Consider the following 24,872-nt stretch of genomic DNA (forward strand, 5'->3'; position numbering starts at 1 on the left):
CACATGTTTATGACACTGTCCACAATACTGTTTTGGTTTACTTAGATTGTTGTACTTCTGCTTCCTTTGTTTTAGCTTTTCTTACACAAATATGGCACTGACCTTTCCCTGCAGGAGGCTGACGTCCTTCTGTTGTCACTTCTTTGATTTTCTTTTGTAGGTTAGATAACCCTCTTGCATTGGCACTTCTTTCTTCTACCTGCAATTTCACTAGTTCCATCCCAGCTTGCAGAAGATAAAGTTTCCCGTTTGTTGTGTTTCTTTTCATTCCATCTTGGATGTTGCTGGATGTATATGGTGGTTGCATTGATAGCACAAATGTCAATGAGAGAGTAAAATACAGATAGAGGCCATCCCTTTGTTCCCCTTGCACGTGTACATACGCGCCATTTGATCAATGGTATCAATTCCACCTTTAGTGGAATTATAATGTGCATTTATTTCAGTTTTATTCTTCTCTCCTCGAACACTGCCTTTATCTTGGTGCACTGTTGCCAAACATCAGTAAGTTTTTACTTGGTTTCGGTTTTGCTGTGTAGGACACCAAAGTTACTGGAGGCCTACGTGTTGGGAACTGCACTAACTCACTGCAAGTTTACAAGATAAATAACAGCTGACTAACATCAATAATCATTTCCTCTGAAAGTAAACCGATTGTTGTGAATATCAAGAACACCAACCAACAAGAAACTAACGTGCATTGTTGTAGAGATGAGAAATACGAAATCCTACTAAGGGAAATTTTCTTAGCATGGAAGCCAAGGGGGGAGGGGGGGGGGGGGGGTTGTTGGACCCTTTTTCTTTCAAAGCAGGAATTTTCTATAAAATATATTGACACTAACGTTTCATAAAATAGCCAACAAACAATAACTCAAAGGGAATATGTAGTATGAAAGTTACTTGGGCAAAAGCAGGGGACATAAAAAAATTGTGGGTTCAACGAACCCCCCCTTAGGCGTCCTAGGGTTAACTTGTTCACAATGTTTTAGCATTCCCTTCACTCCTCTTCTTTCCCCTTCAACCATTCTGTCAGAAGAAGGAGCCACTGGCTCTGAAATCTTGCATAAGTAAACCCTTTTTTATATGTGCGTTCTCCTGCCACCACTTGGTGAGTAGATTTTTTATATATTCAACTACATTATACTGTCAAAAATTTATTATCTTCATTATTACATTTGGCAAGTCACTGCTTGAATGCCGGCAAACAACTAAACTAAGACACAAAATAACAAAGATATCACTGTTAAGGCGGCTTTTCTCTTAAAGTCGCTGTCACAAAGTCCTTGGATGGGCAACTAAACTGGAATGACATGTTAAAGTCTCCTTCAATAATATCAATAAAGTCCCAGTCCAACTAATATGAAGGTTGAAGATTGAACTTCACTTGTCCACTGTGATCCACAAATAATTAAGACAGGATCACTTCATTTTTGCTTGAATAATCAGGGTTCTACTGAATTTTCTGATTTTGCCTAAACTCTGAATTGAAATGTAGTGGACTGAATTATTAAAACACAGACCTAAATCTGACAGGTTTTATTGGGAAACTGTGTAAAGAGGCATGATTGTAAATATACAGGGTGTCCATAACAAAAGTTCCAATTTCAAAATACCACAGAAACAGAACCACTGTTCACAATTATGTCAAATTTGAACAGAATGTTATTGATGTAGGGGGAAATGTCATAGGGAGGGGGTTAAAAAAAATAAGCAAGAGATGGTGCTTTAAGCATCATACTATGCACACATGCACACCAATAGATGTGTGGCACACAGATCATGCCGCATGCTGCTGATAAAGCTCTTGACTGTGTGCTGGTAGCCCTGCATAGGCTCCAGATGCTAAAGAGTATGAAACAAGTCATTGGTCCAATGTCTGCAAGGGGTCTGAAGAAAATGATTACAAAATTCAAAAAGACAGGTTCATCTGAAGCAGTTTTGAACATAGCTGAATTGAAGACAAGCATTGTGTGCTGCATTCTGAACATGAATCCCATGTGTTGTGGAACATGGTGTTTCTTGATTTCAACTAGTGGCAGAAAACGCTTGACAGCATCTTGGACATGTCTTGTGCCAGTCTCACGGCAATTAGAAACTGATGAAGTTTTCCTTTTTATGTGATTTTTGGCCCCAGGCCAATTAAAAACTGATGTGATTTTGCTTGTTGTCTGGTTTCTGGCCTCAGGACAACTAAAAACTGATTTTTCCCATACGGTGTGGTACAACCTTGCTGTGGTGGGCAGGCTTACCTAACCAACAAGGCCACAACTGCCAATTGCTGAATTTTTGCATCATGCACACTGAACAATACAGATACGGTAATGTGCAACTCAAAGCCTAGCTGTTGTATTGTGATTCATTTGTCATTTGTAGCACAGCCCATTTACATTAAGATGCTTACAGCACCATCTATTGGTAAAATTTTGTTCCATAACATTTCCCGCTGCGTCAATAATATGCTGTTCAAATTTGATGTCATTCTGAGCATCAGTTTTCTTTCTACAGCATTTTGAAACTGGAACTTTATTATTCATGGAGACCCTGTAAATCACTGAAGTGGTCACTGGAAGAAAGTGCTGGTCCACAAGTGTGTAACTTGAGTGACTGTGTGTTATATGTTTGGTTAAATTCAAAAAAAGAATGTAAACACAAGGAGTCAAAATGAACTGTATAGTAGGGAGCACTACATGTGAAAAAAGCTTGTCATTTGAAAACACAACAGACAGTGTGATCAGTCTAACGCTTACTACACTGAAGGAAAGCACTACCTTCCTTCGACCCCTTAAATTTCTTATAGGGTAGAGTTTAAGCCAGTATGACTGCTTCTTCACATTCCTAGTGAGAAGATTCAAAATGACATTACTACTCACGAAAATAACGTTAACAGAGTTTATTTCTAAAAAGCATCAACAGTATTAGCCTGTAAGCAAACAATAACATTTCAAAGCACATACCATGGAGACGTTTTGCTAAGGATCCACGAGCCTTGTCGAGTGGAGTATCACCATCCTTGTTTGCCAATGAAACAAGAGCACCACGCTGAACTAGATCTTGTGCAATTTCTTGGTAACCCCAAAAACACGCATAATGTAAAGGAGTATTTCCATGTTCATTTGTGAAGTTCACATCTGCATTATTTCGTAATAACTGTAACAAACCAACACTACTGTTTTACAACATATTAACATTCTCAGAGTTAAAGCTGTATTTCAGTTAAATATTTACGGTGTCGTTCAGTAACATACTGCTTACAACTGCAAACAGAATAAAGCAGTCAATGAACACCAATCACTCTACAGTGAAGGCGTTGAGGAGTGGAGAAGCTGAAAGCTCTAGCTCAGGTCTTGAACTTTCACTCCTCTACAGAGCTCTGAACATATGGGTAATGGTTGTCTTTACTGATTCCACTGTTTGTATTCCATCCAAGATTTTCCATTATCATATTACAATAACTCAGTTATGAATACAAGAATTGGTATGAACATCAAAGTGCCTCAGTAGGCACAGTTTCGTTGGAGATATAGTAAAGCCTACTTCCAATCAATGAAAGACTTATTCAAGGCATTATATGGACCACGTACAGCTCAAATTTCAATCTAAACCATGGCACTGCTTCATATTTTTCACAAACACAATGAATTAGCTTTCTAAAGAGGTTGCATTCTAAAAGTATGTATCATCAGTGAGTTGGTTTAACTAGTGGTAAAGCAGGCTCTGTTCATGACAGAAACCTACTAAAATCAGTATAATTAAGAATGCTGAGAGGGCACATTTTGTGTAAGCATAGGCAAAAGGAGGGACATTTTATTAACAGTAAATGGTATATGAGAATAACTGTTACAGCTGGTGCACAAATTTTCATCTAGAATAAACCTAATCAGTGTGGGAGATTCATACACAGTTAAATGCACCTGCATAACATTTTTAAGTATACATAAAGATGGAATTGCAATCGCCAAGAGAACTGCACTGCTGGTGATGCTGATTTCTTAAGATTTAAACTGTAGGTTGGCAACCTTCCAACTGAAAAACATAGTGAGTTCACAAAATACTTCAAGAATAAAGTCTAATCAAATACATCTTTTCAATCCATATTCTGAACAAGAACATTTCCTTACTGTGCAGCCAACAGTAACTTAGGCTATCTGGGAACCTTGTCACCTTTTCAATGTATATTTTTGTGTCAGTGTCAATGAGTGTTACATGTTCTTATATATTAACCAAAATTAAGTAATGATTCATTTCACACAGATGATTTACAAACCATCCCTAGTTAATTGGTTCAAGTCCATCAATGCCTGTCATTTTCTACTTGTTTCCTTCTTCAGACATTCCTTTCAATCTGTTGACATCTTGGCTTGTCAGCTATTCTGCTAGATATCAGCGACATTCAGGCACAATATTTTGACAATGTGGTGACTTGTTATCTTCATCTGGTGTTACCTGTGACTGCTTGTTGAGTGTACAGGTCCAGTATGCATACCTATGCCGCCCCCCCCCCCCCCCCCTCCCCTGGTAGGTTCCATGCAGTCTGTCTGCAGTTTGCTCCTGCTAACAGCGTCTTAATATGTTACATCTTTGGTCTGGGGTGTTTGCCTGCATATTGGCATTCTGTTTTTCGTCCTGTGCATTTCTAAGTACTTCCTCTAGGGCCTGCTCCTGCTAGAAGCATCCTGTGACATTCTTGTCTGGTGCTCTGGCTGGTTGATTTTGAAAGAAATAGATCCCATATAGGGCTGGTATGTCATAGTCTTTGGGTCATCTTGCTCTTCTTATAGATTGTGTGATGGAGTGGCTAGTTGAAAGCTTTTTGAATCTGTTTTGCCATGTATCTATTCTCACAGAACACTGATCATAGATGCTCTAATTCTGCTGCCAAACTATCTGGGTTTGACAAGGTGACAGCAGGATTCTCAAGAAGCATAACATCAAGTATGTGTTCTGTCCAGCTATGAAAATAAGGAGGCTACTGGGAAATGCAAAAGATGATGTAGAACTAAAAAAAACAGGAATTTATAATATACCTTGCCAATGTGGCATGTCGTACATTGGCCAAACAACTAGGACAGTGAACATCAGATGCAAAGAATATCATATGCACACCCAACTAAGCAAGGCAACTAAATCAGTCATTGCCAAGCACTTCTGGAACTCAGTCATTCCGTGAAATATGATGAAATGAAGGATCTAGCACAGAGCCCCAGATACTGGGACAAAGTTATAACACAGTCTACAAAGATAAAAGTGATGGAAAATCTCATGAACTGTAAGACACTGGGTACTAACTCAGTCGAATTTGGGATCCTGTACTGGAGTTGCTGAAAATACAATGGCGTCAGCAGTAAAACTCCACAAAAGGAGATGGACATTGGGAACAAATACCAGACACAGCACCAGGTCGACAATACCTAGAACTATGCAGGACCGAAATTAGACTGCCAGTGTGCAGACGGAAGCACTGGACAATACACCAGCAACCCACTTAGCCTGGTGCAACAGACCAAATACAGAATGTTTCTAGTGGAGGCGGACAACAGAGGGAACACCTGGAACTGCAGCAGACAGAAAATGGCTTGCTAGTGCATGGACGAGTGCACTGGACTGAAGAAGGCATGACTAAGGATGCTGCTAGTGAAAGCGAACTGCAGACAGAATGCCTGGAACCAACCATGGAGGTGGAAGGTGGGTCATTCCATGCCAAGTGGTCTAAACCTTCCCACCATCATGTCTCCAATTTTCTTCAAATTTTATCTGTAGCACTAGTCAAGTGCTAAATTAAGTTTCTCAAGATTTCAAGCCTCTAGCTGCAATACTTGCTGATGTACACCCCCTTGTCTGAAGGGTAGTAAGTTCGCATGCGCGCGACATCAGACAAAATGCCATTTTTGGGGTCTCATAAAATTGAAACCAATTCATAAGAATGGTTAGTAAGATGAGACCCTGTACAGTTTTTTGTGCTGATTCAAACGAAATTAATTATAAGATTACTGATGCAAAATCCGGTCAAACAAGTCGACTCAAAGTGTACCCCTAATTCTGTCGTGACTTAATGCGACAAATTTTGACCAATATTCAGACTGCAATAATTTCCTTGCAGATAAAGATATGGACTTGAACTTTTTACCAAGTCTTATCTTTGTGCTGGACATAATACAGCTGGATTTCCAACTACCCAGGCTTTATAGTCGCCTTGCAAAATCTCTTCAAATTTGGCAGTGTCAGCGCAAATGGCTTTATTTACCAAAGTTCAAAGCCCATTACTACAAAATAGTCAGCCTGGATTTAATTGTGAATAGTATCATCTGAAAGAGAAACTCTTGCTCTACAAGATGGATATATTTTTCTTTTGCAACGCTTCCATTAAGTGCTTATTTACTCAGGTCAAAGTATCTTATATTTTGTGTGCGCAGTGCCCTGCGTTGGTCCATGATAGCTGAGCCATTACTGGTTATCACAATAAAACCAGCATCCCCATCGCCATAGAGGCCACGCCCGATAGCCATGCAGTAACAGCCACGGGTGGGTATCTTTACTGCAGGTTCCCAAGCCTGATTACAGGGTGTCTTTACCACAGGATCCCAAGCCTGATTGTGGGTTTCTTTATGCAGGTTCCCAAGCCTGTCTTCCTCAGTTACTTCATCATTCTGGAAGCATCGTTGATTTGCAAGAGAATGCTTTCAGGAAAACTGTATTGCCGACCAGATGATGTCACTGATGGAGCTGGAATAACACCAATGATAAGTTGTTCTGGAATCCAGCAAGTATCACGTCTTAAGGGCCAATAAAATGAACTTGCAGGACCATGAGGATGCATAAAGCTTATGAAAGCATCTTTCTGTTCGACTGAGATTTCAACGATGTTTCCAATCCACCATTTCTTTTCATAAATGCAAGCAACATACTGCCCAGGCTGAAGATCCATGACTTGAACTACTACTTCAGCAGCACTAATTTTGGCCAAAAAAGATGTCGCATCATTAGAAACTCTACTGACCTTAATTGTCGTCATATCAATGGGCAAAAAATGGTGGTTTTCTCTTGTGCCAGCTAGAGTGTGCCCTTGCAGGAATCTTTCTTCTTGAGAAGCTTTTTCTTCTTCAACTTCCTCTTTGCTGATGAAAAAGAATTTGATTCCATTGATATTATCATTGCAGAAGTTGAAAAGATCTTTGGGTGTTAGAATCTGGTTTTCATATGGACGTTGCAAACTTGCTCTTGCTGCCAACCGTTTTGTTGTGCCTCCAATGCCATCACAAGGCGACTTTCCATGGCTTGTTCCAAAGAAATTCCATTCTGCTGTTATTTCAAAATCTTCTTTGTGATAGCATAAGTTGAGAAAATTCTTGAAATTCTTATATTGTGCAGCTGAACCATCACTGAAGTAGTGGATGTGGCTTATTTTGGAAAATTGCATCTTCAGGTAATTGATTACTTTTCCAATGTAAACATGGACAGTAATCGTATCGTGTCGAAGGCAGTCACTAATAACACAAAGATTCACACATTGCACCTCTTCGTTTTCACAGTAGTAGACTACAAATGGATGAACTGTTGCTTGACTGTTTTCCCAGTGAAAGCCTTGCACTGCATCTTGAACAATAAATGAATAGTTTTCAGCAAAATCCATTAGTATTATGAATTCGCCTTCTTTCAAATCAGTTTTGAGAGCTTTCAGGTGCTGGCTTTGATGCTTGGCAATGTAGTGATGACAAGACAGGTTCCAAATTTTTGCTGCAATATCTTCAACATACTCTTCTGTTGAAAGCTGCTTTGTTTCTAAAGTATCCCTGTCGGTATGAATCCATTGTTTGTACTCAATCAGTTCTTCAGGGTCATTATCTTCAAAATATGTTGCAATAACTGCTTCTACACCTTCTGGACCAGGGCAGTTTTCACAACGATGAAGCATACAATCCTTGTTTTCCAAGCTGCAAACAGCTTTGCTAAGAATTTCCTTGTAGTCTTCATTGATTGATGCACCAGTGAGCATAAGCTTGACATTTTGGTGTATTGTACAGACACAAACTGAGTGCATTCCAGCAGAGCCAACTGTAACACACCATTTTGGTCTAAGCTCGCAAAACTTTGAGAAGCCAATTTCTGGTCCATTTTGCTTCTGATAAGACACGTACATTTCCTTCAAATTGCAAAGCAACAACCGCTTTTGCTTGTACACCTTTGTTCCTGAAATTCTCACAGGCACACAGTCTTTCTTCCCTGGACAAAGTCTGCTGAATTCGTCATCTTGAAAAAAGTCATGTACTTTCTGGACAACTTCATCTGAAAGCTTCCTTCCTTGCCGATTTGCTGGAAAAGCTAGAACACCTTGCTCATTCTTCAGTTTTCTCGCTTGCTTTACCATTCTTTCTGATACATTAAATGCTGTTGTCGTATCTTTAATTGTCCAGCTTCTTGGAACCAAGGTCAATATTTGAACTTTTGTCCTACGATTTGACACTTTACATTTTTCTTTCAACTCTTCTATAAGATTATCAAGATCTGCACAATTATTGCATGGGCGACTTTTACTTGAACTTGGCTGTTCATCGTAATTGATTCCTACAGCAGCAGCAATTTGATTCCCAATTAAACTTTGTGCATCCAAGATCTTTCTTTTTGCATAGCTTTGCTTATCTCTTTTACTTAGTTGTCTTCTTTTCAATGGTGAAGCACCAATAAATGATAAACTTTTGTTGATGGCTGGTTCAGTTTCATCCGTTGTGAAATCTTGTTCAGATTGGGTTGATAGTGATGATGAATCTTCTAGCTTTTGGTTCAGTGCCGACATGCAGCGAGGGCAAAGCTTCTGACCAGGTTTTATATCAATCACTTCTTTTTTCTTTAACAGGCAAAGTTTGGCAGCTGTTTCATTATCAAGCAGTCTAAGTCCAGCTTTTACATTGTGATTCCTCTTCTTGAATGGATTGCAACATTTCTTTTGCATCGCTTGATATTCATGTAGGAAGAGGGCTTCATGGTGGAAGCAAATGATGGAATTTTCGTCAAGTTTGGCTTCTGAACGCGAAACAAGCAATTTCTGGTCACATTCTGTGAAATCACTAAACGCTTTGAATCCAGTCTTCTTAGCATAGAAGATAACATGGCACTTTGATGCAGCAGCATCTTTTCCAATTGAACAGGGGGCCAACGATTCTTCTTCTTCATTAACTTCTGACATCTCTCACTGGCCAATCACTGAATAAAACACGAATGAAATATCCAATTATATCAGTAATTCTAAGCGACTATTAAGATTCAAATTCCTAGAAATGAAGAAAAATTAGTGCATCGCGCATACAAAATATAACAACTTTGATGTGAGTTAATGAGTACTTAATGGTCGCGTTGCAAAAAAAACAAATGTCAGTCTTGTAGAGCAAGAGTTTCTCTTTTAGGTGATACTATTCACAAGCAGATTCAGGCCAACTATTTTTTAGTAATTGGCTTGAAACTTTGGTAAATTTTACCGTTTGTGCTGACACTGCCTAATTTGAAGAGATACTGCAGGGCGACCATATGGCCTGGATCATTGCAAATCCGGCTGCATTATGTCTAGCACAAGCATGAAGCTTGGCCAAAAGTTCAAGTCCATATCTTCAACTGCAAGGAAATCATTGCAGTCTTAATATTGGTCAAAATTTGTCGCGTTGTGTCACGACAAATTTTGAAGTATACTTTGAGTCGAGTTATTTGACCGGGGTTTGCATGAGTAATGTTATACATAATTTCGTTGGAATCAGCAAAAAAAACTGTACAGGGTCGCATCTTACTAACCATTCTTATGAATTAGTTTCGATTTTATTAGACTCCAAATATGACATTTTTTTTATGTTGCATGCACACGGACTAAGTACACTTCAGACAAGGGGGTCTAGATCAGCAGCTATTGCAGCTAGAGGCCTGAAATCTTGGGAAACTTACTTCAACACTTGACTAAAGCTACAGTTAAAATTTGACGAAAATTGGAGACCATGATGGTGGGAACTTTTTTCAGTTTTAGACCACTTGGTGTGGAATGACCCAGGTCACAAATATAGATCCTGGACCTATTCCACCCAATAAGCAGTTCTCAGATAGCACCTCACGAAAATTATGAGTCATGTCATCAAAATATTGTGCATGAACAATGCTAACACCTAGCAGAATGCCTGACGCCACAAGAGGTCAAGTATTAAAAACTTCATCCCCACTAAGACGTGATTAAATTTCAAATATCGTTGTATCTATTGGTGGGATTCCTAATATGCGAGGAAAAACATAAGAATTCTGCTAAAATAAAACAAATAAATGCTGACAATTAAAAAAAAAGGTCAACGAAACATAAAGGCTAACATTAATGGATAGACTGCTATTGTATCACCATTAGTGTCACAAAAGGTATTTGCAAATAAAAGGTCTCAATCAAAAGGTTCAGTAAAATGAAATTTATAATTCGCCAACAAAAGGGAACAAATACATTATAAATTTTTTTTGCACTATTAACTGAGCATGTGAAAGTTACAAAAATAATTTGTTTCCTATTTGCACAGGATTGCTTATAAAAAGTTGTCTCCAATGTTAATGATACCGTGCTTTACTTATCTACAGCTATATTACTAGCATTAGTAGGAATGGTTTACGTACTGACTACATATGAAATTAATGTTAAAACAGCTTGATCTATCAGAAAAAATTAAGAGATTCATCATACAGCCATTTTTACAGTAGCCAATATTATATGTCTACTAGTACTTACCAATTGAACTATATCGCGATGACCATGTGCAGCAGCTAAGTGTAAAGGCGTGTCATCTCCTCGATTGGTTGCATTAATCCGAGCTCCACGCAGTATCAGTAGGTCAACTATTTTCAAGTGCCCTTCCTTGGATGACCAGTGCAGTGGACTAAAGCCATGGTCATCTCTAAAAGCAAAGGAAGACTGCATTTAATGCAAACCGATACTACAAACTTGTTTTGAATGTTTGTGTTGGCTACATACAAAGAATTGTCAGCATAAAGAACAAAAAGTAAATAATTCCACTAACGTTCTTGTTATGAAGAACAGTTCAAGCAAGAAGTGAAGCATTCTCCTGCGGTTATGTTAGCTGTATGTAAGTTAACAAGAATCTAGACTACAGTACACAGAAAATGTGATCTGCATCGCTGCTCAGCTTCCTATCTTGGGCTATCCTCACCCGCATTCCACAGCATTCAGCACGTCAGTTTTAAATCTTAATACAGTATTCACATACTTATACACTCCTGGAAATGGAAAAAAGAACACATTGACACCGGTGTGTCAGACCCACTATACTTGCTCCGGACACTGCGAGAGGGCTGTACAAGCAATGATCACACGCACGGCACAGCGGACACACCAGGAACCGCGGTGTTGGCCGTCAAATGGCGCTAGCTGCGCAGCATTTGTGCACCGCCGCCGTCAGTGTCTGCCAGTTTGCCGTGGCATACGGAGCTCCATCGCAGTCTTTAACACTGGTAGCATGCCGCGACAGCGTGGACGTGAACCGTATGTGCAGTTGACGGACTTTGAGCGAGGGCGTATAGTGGGCATGCGGGAGGCCGGGTGGACGTACCGCCGAATTGCTCAACACGTGGGGCGTGAGGTCTCCACAGTACATCGATGTTGTCGCCAGTGGTCGGCGGAAGGTGCACGTGCCCGTCGACCTGGGACCGGACCGCAGCGACGCACGGATGCACGCCAAGACCGTAGGATCCTACGCAGTGCCGTAGGGGACCGCACCGCCACTTCCCAGCAAATTAGGGACACTGTTGCTCCTGGGGTATCGGCGAGGACCATTCGCAACCGTCTCCATGAAGCTGGGCTACGGTCTCGCACACCGTTAGGCTGTCTTCCGCTCACGCCCCAACATCGTGCAGCCCGCCTCCTGTGGTGTCGCGACAGGCGTGAATGGAGGGACGAATGGAGACGTGTAGTCTTCAGCGATGAGAGTCGCTTCTGCCTTGGTGCCAATGATGGTCGTATGCGTGTTTGGCGCCGTGCGGGTGAGCGCCACAATCAGGACTGCATACGACCGAGGCACACAGGGCCAACACCCGGCATCATGGTGTGGGGAGCGATCTCCTACACTGGCCGTACACCACTGGTGATCGTCGAGGGGACACTGAATAGTGCACAGTACATCCAAACCGTCATCGAACCCATCGTTCTACCATTCCTAGACCGGCAAGGGAACTTGCTGTTCCAACAGGACAATGCACGTCCGCATGTATCCCGTGCCACCCAACGTGCTCTAGAAGGTGTAAGTCAACTACCCTGGCCAGCAAGATCTCCGTATCTGTCCCCCATCGAGCATGTTTGGGACTGGATGAAGCGTCGTCTCACGCGGTCTGCACGTCCAGCACGAACGCTGGTCCAACTGAGGTGCCAGGTGGAAATGGCATGGCAAGCCGTTCCACAGGACTACATCCAGCATCTCTACGATCGTCTCCATGGGAGAATAGCAGCCTGCATTGCTGCGAAAGGTGGATATACACTGTACTAGTGCCGACATTGTGCATGCTCTGTTGCCTGTGTCTATGTGCCTGTGGTTCTGTCAGTGTGATCATGTGATGTATCTGACCCCAGGAATGTGTCAATAAAGTTTCCCCTTCCTGGGACAATGAATTCACGGTGTTCTTATTTCAATTTCCAGGAGTGTATTTTTATACAATACTGTACACCTTTCCAATGCGGCATGTCATATATTGGCCAAACAACTAGGACAGTAAAAATTAGATGCAAAGAACATCAGAAGCACACTCAACTAAGCCAGGCAACTGAATAAGCCATTGCCAAGCACTTCTGGAACTCAGTCATTCTGTCATTTCTCAAAACTCCACAGATGGGAACTGGTGCTACAAAATGTCCTTGGTTCTCGCCACCCAACTGGCCTTTACGTTAATATCTACACAATGACTACTCTTTTCTTCACTCCGTTTTAGTTTTCTCCATCTTTCATTGTCTTAACCGTCTATTTTTCACCCCCCCTCCCCCCTCTCCACTGTTATGTACAATGCACTTAGCTTTTCACTCTTATTATCTCACACATGGTGTTTAAACAGTAATCTCTGTCCTGCATATTACCCTGTCTTCCAGGTTTTCTGCGGTTCTGCTGACTTTCCTAAAATCTACCCCTTTTCCTAGACCTTTCTGGTCCTTTTCCCCCAGCCATCTTCCTTTCCCTTCAACCCTTCTGCCTGAAGAAGGAGCCACTGGTTCCAAAAGCTTGTCTAATTACAACCTTCTTTTACGTGTGTGTTCTGCCACCACTTGGTGGAAATAAAATGTTTACTTTACAATAAGAGTTGGCCTCATCCAATTATAGGTGATATCACACATACACATGATTCTAACCTCTCTTCCCCTGTCATCATTCATATTGTTTAGTCTGACTAGCCAGACACAATGTTTAATTCCTCACGTTATGAACTGTCACATTCATATAGTCTGGTGCAATGGTACTCAACATGCTCCAGTGTAACACAAAGCAGGAAATGGAGAAACTCTAACAATTCAAAACAAAATCAGAAACCTATCTCACTTGCCAGTCCTTCCGGAAATGATCTATATTACAGACCGAAAATTCCTTTCAGCTACTGGTACATGGCACCAGCGCTCATTTGCAAATGTCCATGGCAAGCAGCAAAGTATTATAAACAGCACTCATTTGTTACAAATATGGTAAGGAAAGCTCTGCAAATATAAACAATTTAGGAGTAGAGGAAACAATTTTTCATCTGGCACAGTGTAGCAGGTGTGTGTGTGTGTGTGTGTGTGTGTGTGTGTGTGTGTGTGTGTGTGCGGGCACGCGCACACAGTGCGCATAGGCCTATGTCAATAAACTTTTTATGTGCCTGTCAATGACTCAATGCTTCTATCATTCAATGACTGCTCCCTCTTACTCCTAAATTATTTACTCTTGTTTATTACAAATGTATGTAAATATTTTCTTTGAAAAATACAAGTGCAGTCAAGTACAGCTACTGTATTCATACAAACAGCAGATCTTGCAGTCCATGTTGTATATTAATAATGTGACATACAATGTTAACAGTAATCTCAGACTTTTTGCAGACAATGCAGTTATCTTTAAAGAAGTACAACCTGAGAAAAGTTGCACAAATATTCAGTGAGATCTTAACAGAATTTTAATGGGGTCCTAAGACTGGTAAATATAGCTACAAGAATGTAAAATATACTGTCAATTTTGCAGAATGCAAAAATATACTGTCATATGATGAGTTTCAAGTGAAAAATGCAAGTCTTACAAATGCCTGGTTGTCACAATCTGTGCAGAGAAATATGATTATAACATAGGTAAAGGCAACATAACATACGGAAAGCAGGTGGCAGACTTCAGTTCATTGGCAGGACACAAGGAAAATGCAATCACTGTACAAAGGAAAATGCCTACTACAAATCATTCATGTGAAAAAAATCAAATAGGCGGTACTGAAAAGATAAAACTACAAATAAGGATAACACAATGGTTACAGGTTTCTTTCACTCATTGAGAGGATTGCAGAAATGCTAAAATATTTGAATAGGCAAAGCCTTGAAGATGGACACTAACTATTTTGCAAAAGCCCACTTATGAAGTGTAATTACTGTTGTAATATAGGCTACTGCATACTGCTCCCACAAGGGCTGCTGAGACAAGATCATACCAGTTACAGTGCACACAGCGGAATTTAACAAGGCGCTCTTCCCATGCTACATACACAAATGTACTGGGAAGAAATTCAATATGAAATACAACGGGAAATATTCTCTGCTATAGGCCTCACTATGGTTTGCAAAGTGTGGATGTAACTGTAGATGTAAATAATAGGATGATAAGGAATGAATAGAGGAGCGAACAGTTACTTGTTTGGCTCCCCGCCTCCCATACACATAGTGGCTTTTCTTCTAAATTACTAGGTTAAATTTAGATGGTGTTAGCATAAATAATATTAAGTCCCCTGGAAATAGTGTTTTGTTATACAGTCTACAGAGTAACTTGTTACAGTTTCTTGTCTTTTGTTGACATACAGCTTGAAGCAGCCCCCTTTACTGAAGTTTCTCCTCTTGATGGAATCTACACAACAGGATGAAGTTATGAATAAAATTGTCCTGCTGGCAAAATGAGACAGTCAACTGTGCCAGTAATAACAAATATGTGGTGGTACCAAATGATGTATGTTGTAAAAAATGTAGAATCTCATCATTGATGTAAACAAAGTGATTAAATGACTCACAATACCATCTTGAACAAACTGTGAAGATCACAACAGGGGTGGGTGTTTCTTAGTTTCTTTAGTGTGTATGACGTGAACTGCAGCCATTTCTAGTCAATCTGCAAACAATTCTTGTTTATTTCAGTTGATGACAATGTAGTGATGTATGCAGGTGAAATTTTCCTCACTGTTAGAAATAATTGAAGACTGACAGTAGCCTATTACATGGAAAATCATTCAACTCACAAAAACTGGCATACAAATGACATTAGGCCTATACAAAAAACAATACAAACAGATAAAATGTACTGAAAACTAATTTTTCCCACATTTAGTATACTATATTCTGACAAGCCGTCAAATCTTGTTCAATGTAAAACACAATACCGGAATGACATATTACAAAATACATACACCAAGATACTTTAAAATGTCTGTTTTCTCACTAAGTAACAGGTCCCGAAATAGATAGGAGCAAAATCCAAGTTTTTAATTTTCAAGCAATACTGAGTGAAATACAGTAACTACATTTAAATAACAACAATTTGGCATACACACATGGCTTTGGATGTTGCTTCAACAGTTTGGGGACAAACATATTAGTGAAACTTCCTGGCAGATTAAAACTATGTGCCGGACCGGGACTAGAACTTGGGACCTTTGCCTTTTGATGGTTCGCAGGAGAGCTTCTGTGAAGTTTGGAAGGTAGGAGACGAGGTACTGGTGGAATTAAAGCTGTGAGGGCGGGGCGTGAGTCGTGCTTGGGTAGCTCAGTTGGTAGAGCACTTGCCAGTGAAAGGCAAAGGTCCTGAGTTCGAGTCTCAGTCTGGCACACCGTTTTAATCTGCCAGGAAGTTTCATATCAGCGCACACTCTGCTGTAGAGTGATAATTTCATTCTAGAAACATTTTAGTGTTTTCATTCAAGTGCCTGCCTCAGTCACTTTATTATATTGGATCACAAATGGCCAAAGTTAAGCTGGGGAAAAAAAAAAAAAAAAACCTCTTGATGATTGGAACATAGCTGAAATTCCACTGCTACAACTTCCTGTAGTATACACATATAGGATTTCTGGGCATGACATATTGCTACAATCTATAGTAGAATAACAACCCATCTACTGATTGCAGTATTGGTAATGTGTATACTTAAAACATTGGAACATAATTTGAATTGTACCATCACTTCGATAAAGTTAAGGGTTTTTAGTATGTATAGGAAAAAAGACACAAAAAATTCAAGGGTACAATACTACTGTTGGCTTCAAAACAAATACATGCTTGAATAACACACAATTTCTTCATAATGGGCAGCCTAATCTCACAATTGACAACGGGGAATGTGGGATGTGTTTGGAATTGTGGCCTATTATGGATATTCATAGTTTTCTGAAGATTCAAAACCCTTATCCCTGTTTCTAAAAATAAATGGCCAAGTGGTAATCAAGTGAAGTTACTCTTAGGAGAAACAGCTAATGTACATAAAGTTAAAAATACTACGTGACATTAATGCTATGTGATATCTGAGATATTCAACATCGAATGCGATCTAAGAAAGCATAGAAAACTTACAATGCTCGGCTTTAGTAGCCTAGAAATTATCCTACATGCTTGGTATGTATCCATGTGATAAGTGTTGTACTGCTAAATTATGTAAATAAATATGTTTGAAATTATTGTCTCAGTCTTAAACCTAGGGATATGTGTAAGAAAGAATAACATGTCATAAAAACAAGTACACATATATCATGTGTACTTGTCTTTCTGACTTGTTCCATTCTATGAAATTTGCTAAGTTTCTAGGAATGCAGGTGTATCTAATCTAATATAATCTCCTTAAAGACACAGCCCACGCAATACAAGGGCAACTTTCATTTGGCAGTATGTAGGTTCTTGCCATTTTTGGTAGCAGATGAAGGAAGTGGGCGACTATCTTACGTCACTAGTCACTGACAGGAAACGGGGCGTGGTCGCTGGTTAAGTGACGTATTTTAAAGATTAAGACGCTACACTCCCATAAACAGTTCATACATTCCTTACCCTTGATTCATGTCATGTTCGGTGTCGTCAAGCCACACACGAACCTGCATAGCGTTACCTTCTCTGCACCACTGAAATATATCTTCCATTTTGGTCAACTGAGTAGGCTATGTAAAGGCCGAAGGAAAAGACGCTTCAAATGTGCAAAGATTCACTCAAGGATAATGAGATTAATTGCCAACAATTACTCAATTACGCTTTAAAATTGACAACACTTCTTGTAAACAACAAACACTTCAACTGTACACACAGCAACAATGTTAACGTAAACTACTTAACATCCAAAGATTACACTCTTGAGTAGCAAAGTGTATATATATAAAGCCAAAGTTACGGCAAATGTTGTTTTCGATGATGGCTAAATCATAAACGTATAAACGCCATATAAAACAAAAATAAATAATGGTCAATGTCTCAAGCAAGGACGTATCTTGCTGTGTTGACATTTGAGTGACTGGAAATCGATATTATATGAGCGTCCATTCTTTTCCTGGCCGCCACTAAAGTGCTGTTTACACACGCAATAACAGTGTCGCCACAGCTAGTGGCACACTGCAGATGTAATGTAGTTGCATGTGTGAACTCCCAGTTTTCAGTGGCGCAATTTAAGAGAGGCAATTTCTGTCTTGCCACAAAAGTTGAACCTGGTCCTACTTTGTTGCGCCACTTTTCTTCCACCACTGCTCCCTGGTGGCAGTTATTTCGAAACACAAGCATTCTGTCTGTCTTAGTTATCGTGGTGCAATTGCTGCTGTACTCCGTTCGATTCCAGTGTGTTCTCATTTTATTACCCAAAAAAGTGGAAACGGCGGTCGGCAGGTACACTTTCGCAGCTTCTGGAACTACAAGAACAGCAGCCTATGTTTAATTTTCTGCAGCAGTTTGTGTGTGTGTGTGTGTGTGTGTACATGAGAGAGAGAGAGAGAGAGAGAGAGAGAGAGAGAGAGAGAGAGAAAACCAATGACGTATCCCACAATCTTAAAAGATTTTTGGATGAATAAATAAATAAACTTAATATATGTACCGTAACCAAAAACGCGAGTCTATAAAATTCGCGATTTGTGAGACCAAGCAGTCTATAAATTGTGGGTTATATGCAGAAAATGGCTCCTGAGTGTGATGTGGCAGCTTTTGAACTAAAAATTACTTATTCGAAATGCCTATATTATGAATACAGCAAGATTCTAAAATTTTGGAAAAGTGCTGTGTCTGTAGCTGATATTCACATGGCAACTTTTAGTTATTTTGCCACTGCATACAGCATTTTCGTCTCTGAGTGTCATTTCTTTTATAAATGCGTTTGTGGCCATGATTTATTTCTGTGCGAAATTTATTTATTTAACTTTTGTCAGAGCTCTAATACCACAACCTGCATTATAAAATTCATACCCTCACATATGATTTCGGTTGACACTGTATTGAAAGCTGTGTAACTATGTAGTTTGTTGCGTCCTTTGTAAATGTTGGATCACGATGCCATTACAGAAAGCCACAAGCTGTGGCGCCACATTAGTTTTGTGTGTGAACCTGGCTTAAGTGCTTCATTCGAGTTTGGATAAGCGTATGAACAATCTTTCGGTCTGCCGATCACTTTATCGATTTGCTACGACAATGCTGTTAAATGGGAGTACACGCATGTAAAATCTGTTGCAAGACAGAAAATTGTAAGCCTAGCTTCATCAGACGGGGGGTTGAGCCTATACCTATACTGTTGCACGTCCGGTCGCGCAAGAACTGTTATTAGGCGGTCGATTGGCGGGCCAAGTGTAAATGCTTGAAAATAAAAACGGAAGGCAATACAGGCCCACTGATTTCGTTACAAGAATCTCGACATACGCCTTATATTAAAAGGCTGAACAGTTATGGCGACTGCCAATTAAAAGAGTATTTATGATGGGAAATCTTGGATGGAACTAACTTCTGTAGATGAAATACAGATGCCTTTTTGTTTGTGCTGGTAAGCACATAATCATATCCAAATGAAATAAATGTACTTATTAGAAATTCAGTTGTTACACACATACAAAGAATGTCGAAATATACAGTTCTTTTAGGTTATGTAAACATAACCAGAAAAGCATGTATTTGACATATTGCTATGCAACAGATCCTTCTGATGAAGTAAAGTATTCAGAAAAATATTTGTGAACTTTGAGAACCACCTGTGAAGCATACTTATTTGTTGCAGAAATACTGATGTGCAGTGTTATGCACAGTATGACACTATGTGCAGGTGATTATTATTTTTAATGATTATATTTTCGCAGTCGCTGACTTTATTTCTGTTTTATATACGTTTTATTCTGCTGTTGAATGTCCTATTAAATGGAGTAATATGACTTACAGTTTAGTTTTTACATTGTAATAAAGTTAATTCATCCAGCCCTGCAACAACTGGTGACCCAAATGTGATATCTGATGGTCACTGACTTGAAATTCGATGATCACTAGCACTTTGTGTCATGCCATGTTATGCTACATACAAAAATCCATGTTAACTGCATCGCACATCTTCCATTTTCACAGTTTACTAGAACTCCACAATTTGAGACCTACCACCAAATGTAGACCTGTCTACTGGCACAGTAATTAATTGCTTGACGGTGAAACTGACACAGTTTCAGCAACAGAAACCTGTGCTGTGGTTCGTGCAACTAGAAAGTCATTCTGTGCCAGTACTCATAACAGCTGATGACACAAAGTACAGTTGTGTAGTTGCTGTGCTCAATAAAGATACAGCCAGAGAGTTGCAAGACATTCTGATGTCCCACCAAGCACTGATCATTACATCAAGAACATTCTGGTTACCCGGCTCTTGAAGTCAGACATGAAAGAGATTGGAGAAGCTACTTCTCACTGAAGAGCTGGGCAATTGCATCCCATCACAGCCATTATGCTGACTGCATGCTTTAGCAAGCAATACAGTCACTGAAGAGATTCTGCAGAATATTTAGTTGTCATGCTTGCCATCGAATGCACAGAAAATAATGACAGTGTGTGTCAGCGATCTAGATGTACTCATGCAAACTGCGGATGACTTAGCAAAAATGTATCCATCCGCATATGTCACAACAGTGCCCACAGCCTCAGGGAAATAGCACCCTCGCCACACTACAACCACAGCTTGCTGAGCTCATTGCGCAAGTTGCTGCATTACCCATCCAGACTAACATTCACCGATGTCATTGCTACCACAGCCACTCATCTTCATCAGCAAGAGTCTGCTGGTACCACCGACAGTATGGTTCTGAGGTGCTGAACTATAGCCTGCTATAGTGATGATGGTCACTGGCTCTCCACATGACAGCCATTGACTATGTGTAATGGAACATGGCACATAGTTACAGTTTTGGTAGACACAGATAATGATGTGTCAGTCTATGCATGTACCTGTCTGCCACTTAGCAGCTGTGATGACTGTGACCTTTTCGCAGCCAATGGTTCTTGGAGTGGACATTTTATCATTTTATGGATTCCTGCTTGACCTCCAATACCGATGACTTCTTGACATTACCACCAACCTAGCAAGCCAAGGGCGAGTGCATTTTGTGGAAGACACAGCAGTACAGACGATTACAGCTGATTATGTATTCATAGAGATCCTCAGACAGTTCTTACAGATCACACAACAGGCTCCCAAACTAACACCTGTAAAGCACTCGACGGTGTACTATGTTTTGACTATACATGCATCACCATTTCATGCTCAACCACACCACCTGACACCCCAGAAACTGAAGATAGTGAAGCATAAATTCAGTGATGCTTGCACAAGGGATCTGCTGCCCATTGAGCAGTAGTTGGTCATCTCCACTTCATGTGGTCCCAAAGAAGAATAATGGATGACGTTAATGTGGTGACTATAGACAGCTCAAGGTCAGAACCATTCCAGACTGATATCCAGTACCACATAACGAAGATTTTACGCTCAGTGTCCACGATAATTACATATTTTCTACATTGGACTTCTTTCATGCATTCTACCAGATATCAGTGTTACCAGACGACATTGGTAAGACAACCATCTGCACACTGTTTGTTTGGACTATAAACATTTACCTGAACACCTTTTGGACTTTAAAATTATAAATAATGCAGCAACCAGTCACGGAAACATAATTTATTTATCTTGTTGCAAATTGATTTCAACTGATATCAGTCATCATCGGTGCACTTTTCTAACCGATACATGCCATAAGTAAAAGTACTGTCCTTGGCAGATCTCTATCATGAAGTGACTTTGTAATGCGGCCAAAACATTTCAGTGATTCATAGATGAAGTCACATGGTACTTAGATTTGTGTTATGTGTGTATCAAGGGCGTCCTGGTCATTTCAAACTCAGAGGCAGAGCACCTATTACAGTTACAATAGATCTTCACTCATCTACATGAAAAAGGCCTGCTCATCAACCCATCGAAGTATGTCTTCAGAACACCTGAAGTATAGTTCCTAGGCTATGCTTACAACACACAAGACGCATGGACACCACAAAAGAAAGCAGGAGCTACACTTAATTTTTGCAGCCTAGAAAAGTTAAAGAATTACGACAATTTCTTGGCGTAACCAGTTTTTACTGTCGGCTTGTTCCCAACCATGCTCTCCCAGCAGCACCACAGTAAATTCATACATGGTTCACTGAAGCTGAAGGACAAACTTCAGTGGAACAGTGAGGCTGAGTTGGCATTTACTAAGCTGAAGACTACTATCACAAAGGCTACACTGTTAGCCCACCCATTTCCGCAGGCATCTCTTGCCCTCATGGTCGATGCATCTGGCACTGCAATCGGTGCTACACCACAACAGAAAGTAGACAAGCGCTGACAACCCTTAACTTTTTTCAGTAAAAAGTTATTGCCATCTCAAAAGAACTGGTCCACCTATGGTCGCAAACTGTAAGCTGCCAATGCTGCTATTAAGAAATTTCGTCACATGTTGGGGGGACAGCAGTTCGCTCTCATGAAAGATCACAAGCCACTAACATACGCTTTCTGCCAGTGTCCTGAGAAAGCATCTACATCTACATCTACATCTACATCCATACTCCGCAAGCCACCCGACGGCGTGTGGCGGAGCTGCAACATCTCGACTGCATCATACAGTTCACTACCAATATTGTTTACAATGAAGGAGAACTGAATGTGTCAACTGACACTCTCTCTTGGATTGAAGGGATCACTGATGCAATTTATTTTGGAGCTCTCGTCACAGCGCAATAATCAAATAGTGAGCTATGAGAGTTGTTGGTGAGACCATCAAGCCTACAACTCCGCCATATTATACTGCCACTGTCAACTGCGCTGGTGTCTTGTGATGTCACCACTACCAGTCCGTGACCATTTATGACTACGACTTCTGCCAACAGTCAATCGCCTCTTTACTCAACATGTCGTATCCTGGAGTACAAGCCACTACAAACATGGTTATGTGAGCTTTTGTCTGGACACACCAGGACAAATATTGCAAGCAAGATGTGTGAATAAAGTTAGCCAGTATGTTAGGTAACTTCTTGGCACATTTATTCTTCCAAATCATAGATTTGAACATGTCCATCTAGATCTTGTAGGACCTCTTCAACCACCAGAAAGATACACGTTCTGCCTTACGACCATCGATGATTTTACTCTCTGGCCTGAGGTGTTCACGATGGCCGACGTTTACTGTCGAAACTGTCGTGATCGCGTTCTTCTGGGGGTACATCACCTGTTTCGATGTGGCTTTAGGAATTACAACAGACCAGGGAAGATCATTTGAACTATATCTGTTCAAAGCACTTGCTGTCCTACTGGGTATGAAGCAGATTAAAACTTAGAACTACATTACAACTACAGCTTACCACCCAGCAGCAAATGGTTTAGTTGAACACAGGCACTGTCAGCTGAAAGTGTCGCTGCAATATCACAACTCACACAGGTGGACAGAGACGTTACCCATTGTCTCCTGCTTCTCTGTGTGTTGCTAGAAAAAAACCTGAAAGCCACCATTGCAGAACTTGTTTATGGCTGGACAATATGAATACCTGGTCAGTTATTTGCCAACATACCAGACGACTGCATTGACCTTCCAGATTTTGTACAAAAGCTACGTACATAAACCAGGCAACTATGCCCCATCACTCCAAGGGATCAACAGACCCATTGCCCCTCTGCTTTTGATGAACTGCGGGAGTGCCATCATGTCTTTGTATGGCATGACACAGTATATGAGTCACTGCAGCCACTGTGCGATGGACCTTACTGTGGCGATGGTACTCACAACTGTGTGATGGACCTTACTGTGGTTGTGGAACTCACAACTCCAGATAGTACCACAGCACAATCGATAAGCAGTGCTCGAAACATTTGTAGCACGGCAACTATTTGAGTTGGCAGCACAAACTATACCAAGGTCTGCCTGGGCCTGCAGCTGCCAACCCATGGGCATCATGTGTGTGGGTAGCAATTGGTCTATTCCTTATTAGATACCGGAGCACTGAGCTATGGCAGACAATTCTCTTCAGTTCGCAAACTTGTATACAGTCTCCAGTTACCACTGAGTCTAAAAGCCGCAGTGTTCGACTTTTGTCTCTGAGACTTAGCCTCCTTAGGCCCACTCTGAACTCTATGTAGGCATCAATTAGAGGCACTGTGACAGGACTTTAAAATTTTAGAGGACTTGAATTAATTTCAAACCTCTAATTACGCTGAACATTTCACAAGAAGAAGCATCATTAAAGCTGATTAGTGCTTTATATGTAATAAATATCATTTTACTGCTGACTGTTGGGAATCTTTCTGATTAAAGATAACCTACGCCTTCCTCCTGCATTTCCGACACATACCATGTTACCAATAGGGAGGATGAGACATTCAAAGTCGATGTGATGGGTACATCAACCACCATCACTATTGACAGGTTCCAACTAGTTTCATGTGCACCCTACACTGGTGAGGACTCATCTACACACAATTCGGACACAACCAACATTCCAGTTGCTACACTGGCCATCACAGATCAGCTGCAATGGACGTTGAAGGCTACCTCCATTTTACTGTCAGTAGCCTTTACATGATGTGTTGTTATCCAGTCTCGACAACACGTCTGATTCAACAGAAAATATCAATGACACAGGGAGAGGAGTGGTGAAGTGCATTGTTATGTGCATTGTAGTGCTACGTGCAAGTTATTACTATTTTTAATGATTTTCTTTGGTGTAATTGTTGACTTATGTTTTCTCTTTGTTTTATATAAGTTTTCTTCACTGGCCACTGTGGCCGAGCGTCTGTAGGTGCTTCAGTCCAGAACCGTGCTGCTGCTACGGTCACAGGTTAGAATCCTGCCTTGGGCATGGGTGTGTGTGATGTCCTTAGGTTAGTTAAGTTTAAGTAGTTCTAAGTCTAGGGGACTGATGACCTCAGATGTTAAGTCCCATAGTGCTTAGAGCCATTTGAACCATTTATGTTGTCTTCTGTTGTTGGGTGTGCTATTAAAGATAGTTGTATGAGTTAGGTTTAGTTTTTATGTTATAATAAAGATACTTAATCTAGCCCTGTAACAATATCAAATAAACATTTTTCTGTGGGAATGTTTCTCCAGTCTTCTATTTGTTTGCCACCAATGTTGTGTAACATAGTTTTGA

The 24,872-nt window shown here is 40.4% G+C and overlaps 1 protein-coding gene across 1 annotated transcript in view; it reads right to left on the bottom strand.

Moving 5' to 3' along the window:
• The window catches only part of LOC124794940 (integrin-linked protein kinase), a 64,437-nt gene extending 46,899 nt beyond the window's left edge, over positions 1-17,538 (bottom strand). The window contains exons 1-3 of the mRNA XM_047258654.1: positions 17,256-17,538; positions 10,736-10,901; positions 2,955-3,147 (exon numbers count right to left, since the gene is read on the bottom strand). Of these exons, the coding sequence (XP_047114610.1) occupies positions 2,955-3,147; positions 10,736-10,901; positions 17,256-17,344 (448 nt within the window). The 5' untranslated portion in view covers positions 17,345-17,538. The remainder of the gene's footprint in view (positions 1-2,954; positions 3,148-10,735; positions 10,902-17,255) is intronic.
• Between the last annotated feature and the right edge of the window lie 7,334 nt (positions 17,539-24,872).

This window comes from Schistocerca piceifrons, chromosome 4 (assembly GCF_021461385.2).
Source record: "Schistocerca piceifrons isolate TAMUIC-IGC-003096 chromosome 4, iqSchPice1.1, whole genome shotgun sequence".
In the NCBI taxonomy this organism is placed as follows: domain Eukaryota; kingdom Metazoa; phylum Arthropoda; class Insecta; order Orthoptera; family Acrididae; genus Schistocerca; species Schistocerca piceifrons.